Raw genomic sequence first — 13,375 nt, 5'->3', positions numbered from 1 at the left:
GTTAGGGCAGTGTGCAGTGTGGTTGCGACTACAGTATTATAGCAATGTAGAAACGGTAGAAATGATACCTATTATTAAATCGAAGATCTACTGTAGCATCAGATTACCCGACCAGTATAACTCCCAATCCTAATATTACAGCATCCGTATTCTGAAGTCCTTCCGTACTCAGTCCTCAGACGAAACTTGACTGCCAAGACCGAGAGGGACTTTTGTCTGAAAACTGACAACTTACGGAGTTTTGACAATAAAGTGAGATCCGTCTGACAACTGAGGGAAATCCTAATATGGATGCCATACAAGCCCAGCAGTGTTTGAGCTCTAGGGGAGGCAGTGGCCACTGGCCTGAAGTCATCACTGAGAGGCTTAGTCTGGAGGGGTCAATGGAGAAATTAGAACGAGAAAGAGATTAGAGCAGGCTAGAAGGGCTCTCAATGGAGCCGGGCTGACTACAGCTAAAAAACTTAAGAAGGTATTACAGCGAAAGTCAGTGGGATCTCGTAATGCTAGTGGGTGTGCCATTTTCAGTCAACTATTAGCTCCTGTAGCCGAAGGAATGTTATGGGCAAAGTGGCATAGATGTATTTTACACAGACCTTGGATCAAATATGGTTGAATGTGGCGTGATTGTACTTGCGTGGTGTAATGGGACCAGTAGAATAAAAGCAAAAACACAAACCATGCCCATCTAGCTAAATAAAAAAAAACAAAGATTTAAAATAATATTTGAAACCAGGTCTATTTTTGAATGTTCTATTTACTGAAGTAAATGCATGTTCACAGACCATATCTGAGAGGAGTAAATAGTTGTTTTGATTTACAATTTTACAATTACCTGCGCAGCAGGTAGCCTGGGGCGACAGGTAGCCTCGTGGTTAGAGTGTAGGACTAATAACCAAAAGGTTGAAAGATCAAATCCCTGAGCTGACAAAGTAAAAATCTCTCATTCTGCCCCTGAACAAGGCCATCGTTGAAAATAAGAATTTGTTCCTAACTGACTTTCCTAGTTAAAAATAAGAACACACAGACACACAAGAACCTTGGGGACTCAAATGATACCAGGGAAACATACAGCATTATTTTCTCCTTCTCTCTGCTCTTTCCCTCATCTGGGGAAAATAAGACAGGGTCTCTCCAAGTGTAGCTTTCTGCGTGCGTGCCACGGCGGCACACAATCTTCAAAGTCCAAACATTCAGCCTCCCGTGGTGCTTTCGCTTCAATCAATTTTTCCCGACATGCGGGAGAGAAGAGGGCACGAGAGAAAAGGAGAAGTCAATTCTTCACGCTGCTGTGTAAAGTAGGGCAGGAGTGTAGTCACGGCGGGGTGTTTGTATGAGTGTGTGGAGACGCACCAGGGTGGCACGTGATTAGGTAAAGAGGAGGGCGATGTCATCATCCATTGTTGATGGATTGGCGCTTGCACCATGCAAAGCTGGGTCAAGTTTAATGGGTGGCTCTTCCTACCGCTATGATTGCGATAAGTCATGGGAGATACCAAAGCTCTCGCCGGCCGCCAAGGGCAAGTTCTATACACACTGATTCTCATACTTGATATTGAATTGCAACCTTTGATTTGTGCATCAAAGTCTATTTATTTTCTCGGCAGAGCTGATTTATTCATTAGCCCCCGTTTCCATCGATAGGGGATGCGTCCCAAATGGGACTCTATTCCCAACACAGAGCACTACTTTTGACAGGCCCTGACAAAAAGTAGTGCACTATGTAGGGAATACGGTGCCATTTGCGATGCCCGAGAAATCTCAAGTGCTGCACACCGAGCTGTCGTGTCCTCCATCGTCAGAAGATAAGCATACGGAGAAAATAAACACCAAAAAGCCAGATATGGAGAAGATAGGGATCTCTAAGAAGAAAACACTTTAATGTCACACAGTAGTGGGCCTATATAAAATACATAGAATTGTAACATGGCGACAATTGTTTAAACCCAATTCTAAGACAAGGGTACTGCCGCAGAATGGCATACATGTTCAGTCAGTACTGACTTTAAAATGGCTTAAATTAATATTTTTGGGGTCACTGGCCTACTACACACAATACCAAATAATGTCAAAGTGGAGTTATTTGTACAAATTAATTCAAAATGAAAAGCTGTTATGTCTAGAGTTAAGAAGTACTCATCCCCTTTTGTTTTGGCAAGCCTAAAATAGTCACATAATAAGTTGCATGGACTCACTGTGTGTAATAATAGTGTTTAACGTGATTTTTGAATGACTACCCCATGTCTGTACCCCACACATACAACTATCTGTAAGGTTCCTCAGTCGAGTAGTGGATTTCAAACATAGATTCAACCACAAAGACCAGGGAGTTTTCCAATGCCTCTCGAAGAAGGGCACTTTTTGCTAGCTGTACAACAAGCAGACAGTGAATATCCCTTTTTGAGCACGGTGAAGTCATTAATTACACTTTGGATCAATAAACCCAATCGCCACAAAGATACAGGGGTCCTTCCCAACTCAGTTGCCGGAGAAGAAGGAAACCGCTCAGGGATTCCAGCGTGAGGCCAATGGTGACTTTAAAACAGTTACAGAGTATTCAACTCTGGCTGTGATAGGAGAAAACTGAGGTTGGATCAACAACATTGTAGTTACTCAACAATACTAACCTAATTGACAGAGTGAAATGAAGGAAGCCTGTAAAGAATACAAATATTCCAAAACATGCATCCTGTTTGCAACAGGGCACTAAAGTAACACTGTAAAACATGTGGCAAAGCTATTCACTTTTTCTCCTGAATACAAAGTGTTATGTTTGGGGAAAATCCAATAGAACACATTACTGAGTACCACAGCATAGTGGTGGCTGCATCATGTTATGGATATGCTTGTAATCGTTAAGGACTGGCGAGTTTTTCAGGATAAAAAATAAACAGAATGGAGCTAAGCACAGGCCAAATCCTAGGGAAAAAACGGGTTCGGTCTGATTTCCACCAGACACTGGGAGATGAATTCACCTTTCAGCAGGACAATAACCTAAATCTTAAGGCCAAATCTACACTGGAGTTGCTTACCAAGAAAACAGTGAATGTTCCTGAGTGGCCGAGTTACAGTTTTGACTTAAATCTGCATGAAAATCTATGGCAAGACCTGAAAATGGTTGTATTTTACCATACACTTTGACAATACAGAATATTTTGTGTACATCGTTGACAAATAATGACAATTAAATTCATTTAAATCCCACCTTGTAACACAACAAAATGTGAAAAATGTCAAAGAGTGTGAATAGTTTCTGAAGGCACTGTATCTTTTCAATAACCAAAAAATGACATTTTTACAGCTGTTTAATGCTGGCGATTCAGTGCTTGTTTTCTCACATGAACTGAAATGGAGCAAAAAGTTTAGAATTTTAGCAGCCAGGAAATTAGTGATTTCCACAAAGTCAGAACAGCCAACCGAGAAGTCAATAGGCCAATGTCACAGCCAATCACAACACTGGTGGGTAAGTAATACTGTGAAACACTATCATTCCACTATTAGCGCCAGATATCCACCGTGTACAAAACATTAAGAAAACCTTCCTAACATTGAGTTTAACCCTGCTCCCTTTGCCCTCAGAACAGCCTCAATTTGCCAGGGCATGGACTCCACAAGGTGTCGAAAGCGTTCCACAGGGATGCTGGCTAAAGTTGACTCCAATGCTTCCCACAGTTGTGTCAAGTTGGCTGAATGTCTTTTGGGTGGTGGACCATTCTTTATACACACAGGAAACAATTGAGCATGAAAGACCCAGCAGCGTTGCAGTTCTTGACACATTCAAGCTGGTGCGCCTGGCACCTACTACCTGGTTAGTCTATGTCATGGAAACACTCCCGGGTGGCGCAGCGGTTTGACTACAGTCCCTGGGTCAAATCCAGGCTGTATCACATCCGGCAGTGATTGGAAGTTACGTAAGGGTGGTGCACAATTGGCTCAGTGTCGTCCGGGTTTGGCTGGGGTGCGGTTTGACAGGTAATGCATCCTATTGATTCATTTTATGTCTCAAAAGACAACTGAGCAGAACACTTTATAAATGCTTTTTCCCCCTTCTATTTTCAACATAGTTTTCCATTAAAAAATCAGTCAGGCACTTTGGCAGTGGGCTGGACTGCTGCCCGTCCTTAGCGTGAGGACACCTGTCTCTGCCAATAAGTCGTTTCTATGGCCTTCGATTGACAGCTGTCCGTTACACTCACCGGCGGCACAGTCCTCCTCGTCTGACCCGTTCTCACAGTCCCGCTCGCCGTCGCATCGCCACGACACTGAGACACACTTGTTGGTAGAGCCGCCGCAGTCAAACTTCTCCGGAGGGCAGGTCTGTTTGCCTGGAGGGGAGGGAGGAAGGGAGGGATGGCAGAGGTGACTTGTTAGGCTGCGTTCCATTCCAACACCCTCCCCTGCTGCCCTCACTCACTCCACTTTGCAGACCTGAGGCGACTGAGTAGGTGTAAGTAATTTGGCCACCGAGTTACTGCTACATTGCTCATCACCATAATACCAGATTTGTGTATCAGGAGAGCGAGCGAGCCCTTGTATCCGCTTGGGCCTATAAAACGCAATGGTGAAGCTATCAACATGATGCTTATATCTATCAAATCCTAGGTCTAGGTTGTAGAGGCTAGGTGTCGATATGGAATTCTATCCAATCCACTCATAACTACAGGAATGTCTAGGGTGTATGTAAGGGGCGAGGGGTCTAAATAGAATTCAGCCCTAGTATCTTCATGGACCTACTGTCTATAAACAAAACAACATCCCCATGTCACTGACACACATCCAGAAGCACAACCACTCAGCCAACATATTTTGTTTTCTAGCCTCAACCCTAGAGACATGACAAGAACATTTAATACAGCAAATGTACAGTTGGCCGCAGTGTGAAAGAGAACACTGGTCCCCCCAGCTCACAGTCTCCTCCATCTCCCCCTCTTTCTAGCCCAATCTGTTGGTTGGTGTATTTGGCACGGGCGCCGTTTGATCCAGATTACTCAGCGTTTAGTATCAAGCCCGGCTGTCGTTAATTATACATCTCTGCTTACAGTACATACAGCCGGCTGGATTTAAGCCGTTTTTCACAGTCGCCCCCGAATCGAATCAACGAAGAAAAAAAAATCTGCTGGTAATTTGATTTGGTCTTGTTTTCGAGTGTGTTAGATGTTAATAGTGTCACAACCTTTTATTAGCTTGTCATAGTCGAGCTGAGGGCTGGTTTAGCAGGGTCTCGGATTTTCACGTAATGCGCAAAAAAAGGCAAAAAAAAGCATTGGAGATGATTAACGATTAACGAAAATGATTAACGGTATGATGGTATACATGTACTATACATCATTGAAACGGCATATGGTATTTTAATTTGATCAAATACAATGATTTATTTCATGGTGGTAAAAAGCAAACAGGAGAAGTATCTACAGTTGAAAAAAAAAAAATTCAACCACTCCACAAAATTCTTGTTAACAAACTATACATTTGGCAAGTCGTTTAGGACATCTACTTTGTGCATGACAAATGCCTGAAGGTACCACGTTCATCTTTTTTGTTGAATCCTAAAGGAAAACCTGGTTACGTCTGCTTTCCACCAGACACTGGGAGATGAATTCACCTTTCAGCAGGACAATAACCTAAAACACAAGGCCAAATCTACACTGGAGTTTCTCACCAAGAAGACAGTGAATGTTCCTGAGTGGCCGAGTTACAGTTTTATGCTTGAAAATCTATGGCAAGACTTGAAAATGGTTTCTAGCAATGATCAACAACCAATTGGACAAAACTTGAAGAATTTCTTAAATAATAATGGGCAAATATTGTACAATCCAGGTGTGGATGGCTCTTAGTGACTTACCCAGTAAGACTCATCGCTGTAATCGCTGCCAAAGGTGATTCTAACATATTGACTCAGGGGTTTAAATAGTTACGTAAATGATATATTTCTGTATTTACAAACATGTTGTTTTCTCTTTGTCAATATGGGCAGTTGTGTGTAGATGGATTAAATATGTTTTTTATCATCTATTTTGAATTCAGGCTGTAACACAATAAAATTAGGAATAACTCAAGGGGTATGAATACTTTCTGAAGGCACTGTACAGCGTTGGAAGGGCTTTAGCAAGCAAGCTAGCATTCTTGTACCTAAACCACAATTCACAGACAGGGACGCGGCTATGCTAGCCCAGCGTAATGTAGCAGTAAATCTGCCTGTAACTCATGCTATCTGATCGTTTGGTGCCATTTATTCTGCCCAGCGGACCGGGCCAAGTTACTCTCTTATGCTCCCCACCACCCACCACCACCAGGCAGCATGACACACTGGCTGACTCTGTCTGCATTGTGGGGCTGTACTGCAGAGCCAGGAGCACTCGGAGGCAGGCTAAGAAATAGTGTCACCTTGCTTTTACAAGGTTTAACCTCGATGACAGTTCGAATCAGACCTGCATGCAAATAGTATTTGTTTTCCTGACAATACTTTTAAAACTTTAAATGCTTGATTGGGCCTGCCTGAGTGACAGATGGGCAGGGTTTGCACTTTTGGGACGATTCCATTAGTTTCATATCCCCAGACGATCTCAATCCAAAAAAAGTGGTTGAAGGAAAACAGATAGTCTTTTTAACCACTCCCCCTTTAAAGTGAGACATGCCGAATAAAACCACAACGCATATTTGGTAACAAGAAAAGTATCTACCCTGCTGAAGGTTGTGCAATGTAACAGCAATAATTAGACTTAGGGATGCAACCCGTTAGATAAAATACGGAACGGTTCCGTATTTCACTGAAATAATAAACGTTTTGTTTTCTTCGAAATTATAGTTTTCGGATTCTACCATATTAATAACCAATGGCTCGTATTTCTGTGTGTTATTATGTTAGAATTAAATCTATGATTTGATATTTGATAGAGCAATTTGACTGAGCAGTGGTAGGCACCAGCAGGCTCGTAAGCATTCATTCAAACAGCACTTTTGTGCGTTTTGCCAGCAGGTCTTCGCTGTGCTTCAAGCATTGAGCTGTTTATGACTTCAAACCTATCAACTCCCGAGATTAGGCTGGTGTAACCGAAGTGAAATGGCTAGCTAGTTAGCGGGGTGCGCGCTAATAACGTTTCAAACATCACTCGCTCTGAGACTTGGAGTAGTTGTTCCCCTTGCTCTGCAAGGGCCGCGGCTTTTGTGGAGCGATGGGTAACGACGCTTCGAGGGTGGCTGTTGTTGATGTGTTCCTGGTTCAAGCCCAGGTAGGGGCGAGGAGATGGACAAAAGCTATACTGTTACACTGGCAATACTAAAGTGCCTATGGGAACATCCAATAGTAAAAATGGTATAGAGAGAAATAGTCCTATAAATACTATATTAACTACAACCTAAAACCTCTTACCTTGGAATATTGAAGTCTCATGTTAAAAGGAACCACCAGCTTTCATATGTTCTCATGTTCTGAGCAAGGCACTTAAACGTTTGCTTTTTTACATGGTGTCACGTTCTGACCTTAGTTCCTTTGTTTGGCTTTGTTTTTGTGTGGTCAGGGCGTGAGTTGTGGTGGGCCGTCTGTTTGTTTTTCTATGTTGGTTTTTGTGTTCGGCCTAGTATGGTTCTCAATCAGAGGCAGGTGTCGTTAGTTGTCTCTGATTGAGAATCATACTTAGGTAGCCTTTGTCCACCTGGGTTTTCTGGGTGTTTATTTTCAGTCTTTGTGTGTCTGCACCAGGTAGAACTGTTTCGGTTGTCACTTTGTTGTTTTGTATTTTTTGAAGTGTTCAGTTGTTTATTAAAAAAGATGAACACTAACCACGCTGCACTTTGGTCCTCCTCTCTTTCTCCCGAAGACGATCATTACAGAAACACCCACCAACCAAGGACCAAGCAGCATGGTAACAGGCAGCAGCAGCAGCGGCTAAAAACACAGGACTCCTGGACATGGGAGGAGATTCTGGACGGCAAGGGACCATGGGCACAGGCTGGAGAATATCGCCGCCCCAAGGCTGAGCTGGAGGCAGCGAAAGCAGAGAGGCGGCGGTATGAGGAGGCAGCGCGGCTAGAAACCCGAGAGGCAGTCCCAAACATTTCTGGCTACGGGGAGCATTCAGCCAGGTAAGGTTGGGCAGGCTCAGTGCTCAAGAGCTCCAGTGCAGCTTCACGGTCCGGTCTGTCCGGTGCCACCTCCACGTACCAGCCCTCCGGTGGCAGCCCCCCGCACCAGACTGTCTCTCTGTCTTCTCCCTACAGGTGCTCGCGCCGAGCCGCCAGAGTCTCCCGTCTGTCCTGAGCCGCCAGAGTCTCCCGTCTGTCCTGAGCCGCCGGAGTCCCCCGCCTGTCCGGCGCTGCCGGAGTCGGCCTTCACTCCGGCGCTGCCAGAATCTCCCGTCCATTCGGGACCCGTGGCGAGGGTCCCCAGTCCGAGGTCGGCGGCGAGGGTCGCCGCTCATAAGAGGCCACGGGGGCGGTTGAGGAGGTGGACAAAAACTATGGTGAAGTGGGGTCCACGTCCCGCTCCAGAGCCGCCACCGCGGACAGACGCCCACCCAGACCCTCCCCTATAGGTTTAGGTTTTGCGGCCGGAGTCCGCACCTTTGGGGGGGGGGGGGGGGGTACTGTCACGTTCTGACCTTAGTTCCTTTGTTTGGCTTTGTTTTTGTGTGGTCAGGGCGTGAGTTGGGGTGGGCAGTCTGTTTGTTTTTCTATGTTGGTTTTTGTGTTCGGCCTAGTATGGTTCTCAATCAGAGGCAGGTGTTGTTAGTTGTCTCTGATTGAGAATCATACTTAGGTAGCCTTTTTCCACCTGGGTTTTGTGGGTGTTTATTTTCAGTCTTTGTGTGTCTGCACCAGATAGAACTGTTTCGGTTGTTACTGTTGTTTTGTATTTTTTGAAGTGTTCAGTTGTTTATTCAAAAATATGAACACTAACCACGCTGCGCTTTGGTCCTCCTCTCTTTCTCCCGAAGACGATCGTTACACACATGGCACATATTGCACTTTCTTCACCAACACTTTGTTTTTGCATTATTTAAACCAAATTGAACATGTTTCATTATTTACTTGAGGCTAAATGGATTTTTATTGATGTACTATATTAAGTTCAAATAAGTGTTCATTCAGTATTGTTGTAATTGTCATTATTACAAATAAATTTAAAATACTTGTTTTTTTTAATCGTCCAATTAATCGGTATCAGCTTTTTTAGTCCTCCAATAATCGGTATCGGTATCAGCGTTGAAAAATCATAAATCGGTCGACCTCTAGTCAATACGGAACATTTCAAGAACTTTGAAAGTTTCTTCTAGTGCAGTCGCAAAAACCATCAAGCTCTGTGATGAAACTGGCTCTCATGAGGACCGCCACAGGAATGGAAGACCCAGTTACCTCTTCTGCAGATGATAAGTTCATTAGAGTTACCAGCGTCAGAAATTGTAGCCCAAATAAATGCTTCAGAGTTCAAGTAACAGACACATCTCAACATCAACTGTTCAGAGGAGACTGTGTAAATCAGGCCTTCATGGTCGATTTGCTGCAAAGAAACCACTACTAAAGGACACTAATAAGAAGAGACTTGCTTGGGCCAAGAAACACGAGCAATGGACATTAGACCGGTGGAAATGTGTCCTTTGGTCTGGAGTCCAAATTGTAGATTTTTGTTTCCAACCGACGTGACTTTGTCAGACCGGTGTGGGTGAGCGAATGATCTCTGCATGTGTATTTCCCACCATAAAGCATGGAGGAGGAGGTGTTATGGTGTGGGGGTGCTTTGCTGGTGACACTATCTGTATTATTTAGAATTCAAGGCACACTTAACCAGCATGGCTACCAGAGCATTCTGCAGGGATACGCCACCCCATCTGGTTTTGGCTTACTGGGACTATCATTTGTTTTTCAACAGGTCAATGACCCAACACACCTCAAGGCTGTGTAAAGGCTATTTTACCAAGAAGGAGAGTGATGGAGTGCTGCATCAGATGACCTGGCCTCCATAATCCTCTGACCTCAACCAAATTGATGGTTTAGAATGAGTCAGACCGCAGAGTGAAGGAAAAGCAGCCAAGAAGTGCTCAGCATATGTGGAAACTCTCTTTCCAAGACTGTTGAAAAAGCATTCCAGGTGATGCTGGTTGAGAGAATGCCAAGAGTGTGCAAAGCTGTCATCAAGGCAAAGGGCGGCTACAAAAGGGGGGAGATGGTGAGGTTGGCCGACCAGCTGGTGATGCAGGTGACCAACTCATGCTGGTATGCTGGTGACCAATTTATGCTGGTGCTGCTGGTCACCAGTAAAAACACAGCGAAAGCTGGTCACCAGAAAAAACACAGCACTAGTCACCAGCATTTATTTCAGCGGGGTATATATAATATTAATAGATTAATGACTGTGAATTAAACAGTTTGTTCCAGTTAGAAGAAACTGACCAATCACATCAGTCAGGAGTGATTTATCCATCTACAACATAAAACAGTGAAAGGAGATACCTATGGGTCAAAATGGACTGCTTAAAAAGTACACACCATACTTTACCGACAAATGTGGACATACAAACCAAAACGAAAGCCACACTTCCCTCACGTCATAGAAACTTCAGTGAACTTCAAATTAAGTTCAATGAGCCAACTCCTCTACGACAGATTATGAATTCCTTACAGCTCCCATGTCATAACGTTGAGTCCTCGTTTGTCACTCCAGCGGTAAACAACTGAGACACAAATGTCACTCTGCCTCTGAGTAATTGTTGTTTACGAGGCCTATATGGCCCCCTTCTCCAACAAAACACATTAGCCACAACTTTAGCGGCAGCTTGTGGAAGTCGCCGGGGTTTAGCGTAATCTAATCAATCACTACCTTGTTGTTTAAGTGTCGTGAGCCACTTTGGCACGCAGTTGGTATTTGATTCAGTTGTGTGCGTCGAAGGGGGATTAAGTGTGTAGTTCATCAAAGGGCGATCGGTTAGAGGATAGAACAGCTCTATCCACTCTTTCTTTCTCTCTCTGTCATTCTCACTCTCTCATTCACCCTCTCTCTCTTGCTTGCCACCATATCTTGCTTTTCTGATTCAAAACAAGGCCTTCATCCAGGCCTCTGCCCATTCACCCCTCCTTCTCTCCTCCCTTCATTATCCTCCGCTCTGCCGCTCAGTATGGAGGGCTTTGATTTTGCTCGAGGATAAGAATTGAAAAGGTCATTTGGCAGTGCGTGTCTGTATCACAACCTCCTTTTTTCTCTTTCTCTCTCCCCATGTGTCACCCACTCCTTCCTCATCTCTCCTTCCCTTCGTCTTTCTCTTCCTGCTATTGAGCGGTTCTCATTTTGGAATTGGTAAATCTCTGTGTCATGCTGCACTCTTAGGACCTCATTCATTTCTCTATTGCTCTGGGTCTGTATCACCGTTTCTCCACTAAAATCCACTCATCTCATTTGCCCTTTGTCTTTCTCGCTCTCTTATCGCCTCCTCTCCTCTCCCTCTCTGTTTCTCTCACTTTCTCTGTCTCTTTATTGTATTAGTAAATATATAAGTGCCATACTGTGCTCTCTGAGTACTTAGGCTACCTTGTTTTGCAGCTATAACACCCAGGGTAAGGTCAGCGTTTCACTAGGGGGCAGTTGGCGGATACGTCAGGCCCCACCACTCAACCTGCCTCCCCTGGGCACCAGCTGCTTCCCTCACCACCGAGCGACCTTCACACGTTCAGGCCAGAGTCACACCAACACACACTGCCTCTAAGTGAATGTGACTTGGTGATGGGCCCTGTTAGGGTTTGCAAAATGGCGGCATTTCCTTTCTGATGGCTGGTTTGAACAGATTTAGATTTCAAAGGAAAAGCATCGATCAAAGCTTCCGGTGCATTGCTTTTCACAGATCCAATCAGTGATTACTTCTAGGAAGGAAGGAAGGAAGGAAGGAAGGAAGGAAGGAAGGAAGGAAGGAAGGAAGGAAGGAAGGAAGGAAGGAAGGAAGGAAGGAAGGAAGGAAGGAAGGAAGGAAGGAAGGAAGGAAGGAAGGAAGGAAGGAAGGAAGGAAGGAAGGAAACAGGAACATGGTCTGTGATTTAGAGAGAGATGACTGAGCACCATCATCCACAATGTCTACACAGCATTGATCATCTGGCACAGTGGTTAGAATTTATAAGTCTGATTTCTGCTCAGCTGCTTTAACTGAAAGCTTAGAACATTGCTTACTGAAATTGGCATCTGATCTAAGCGCACTGTGAGGTTTTTTTTCTCCATTTTAGTATAATCTTCCAGCACCGTAGTTACTTTGTTGGCTGTGCGGTAGATTTGTCAGAAATCTGATTTAAACACCATCTGTAGATTCATTGTGACAGATGCGTACACCAAAAGAGTGCCAAATATCACAAAATAAATCCTCTTTTGGCTTTTTCTTCAAAATAGCTAGAATTCAACAGCACCTACAGTTGAAGTCAGAAGTTTACATACACCTTAGCCAAATACATTTAAACTCAGTTTTTCACAATTCCTGACATTTTATCAGAGTAAAAATGCCCAGTCTTCGGTGAGTTAGGATCGCCACTTTATTTTAAGAATGTGAAATGTCTATAAGAATAATAGTAGAGAGAATTATTTATTTCAGCTTTGATTTCTTTCATCACATTCCCAGTGGGTCAGAAGTTTACATACACTCAATTAGTATTTGGTAGCATTGCCTTTAAATTGTTTAACTTTCATCAAATGTTTTTGGTAGCCTTCCACAAGCTTCCCACAATAAATTGGGTAAATTTGGCCCATTCCTCCTGACAGAGCTGATGTAACTGAGTCAGGTTTGTAGGTCTCCTTGCTTGCACACGCTTTTTCAGTTTGGCCCACACATTTTCTTTGGGATTGATGTCAGGGCTTTGTGATGACCACTCCAATACCTTGACTTTGTTGTCCTGAAGTTATTTTGCCACAACTTTGGAAGTCTGCTTGGGGTAATTGTCCATTTGAAAGACCCGTTTACGACCAAGCTTTAACTTTCTGACCGATGTCTTGAGATGTTGCTTCAATATATCCACATCATTTTCCTACATCATGATGCCATCTATTTTGTGAAGTGCACCAGTCCCTCCTGCAGCAAAGCACCCCCACAACATGATGCTGCCACCCCCGTGCTTCATGGTTGGGATGGTGTTCTTCGGCTTGCAAGCCTCCCCCTTTTCCCTCCAAACCATCATTATCATTATGGCCAAACAGTTCTATTTTTGTTTCATCAGACCAGAGAACATTTCTCCAAAAAGTACATGTCCCCATGTGCAGTTGCAAATCGTAGTCTGGCTTTTTTATGGCTGTTTTGGAGCAGTGGCTTCTTCCTTGCTGAGCGGCCTTTCAGATTATGTCGATATAGGACTTGTTTTACTGAGGATAGAGATACTTTTGAACCTGTTTCCTCCAGCATCCTTTGCTGTTGTT

General features: G+C 44.0%; 1 protein-coding gene across 2 annotated transcripts in view; it reads right to left on the bottom strand.

The window, feature by feature from the left end:
• Positions 1–13,375, bottom strand: part of LOC110530017 (low-density lipoprotein receptor-related protein 8) — a 186,159-nt gene that overhangs the window by 61,529 nt on the left and 111,255 nt on the right. Inside the window, exon 4 of one of the 2 annotated variants that reach the window (XM_036985560.2) lies at positions 4,197–4,325. The exons of the other annotated variant lie outside the window; for it this stretch is intronic. Within the exon in view, the coding sequence (XP_036841455.2) occupies positions 4,197–4,325 (129 nt within the window). The remainder of the gene's footprint in view (positions 1–4,196; positions 4,326–13,375) is intronic. 2 annotated transcript variants of the gene reach the window in all.

This window comes from Oncorhynchus mykiss, chromosome 8 (genome assembly GCF_057628025.1).
Source record: "Oncorhynchus mykiss isolate SJ-2025 chromosome 8, ASM5762802v1, whole genome shotgun sequence".
NCBI classification, from domain to species: domain Eukaryota; kingdom Metazoa; phylum Chordata; class Actinopteri; order Salmoniformes; family Salmonidae; genus Oncorhynchus; species Oncorhynchus mykiss.
The sequence above is the reverse complement of the archived record's forward strand: the minus strand, read 5'-3'. Positions and strand labels throughout refer to the sequence as shown.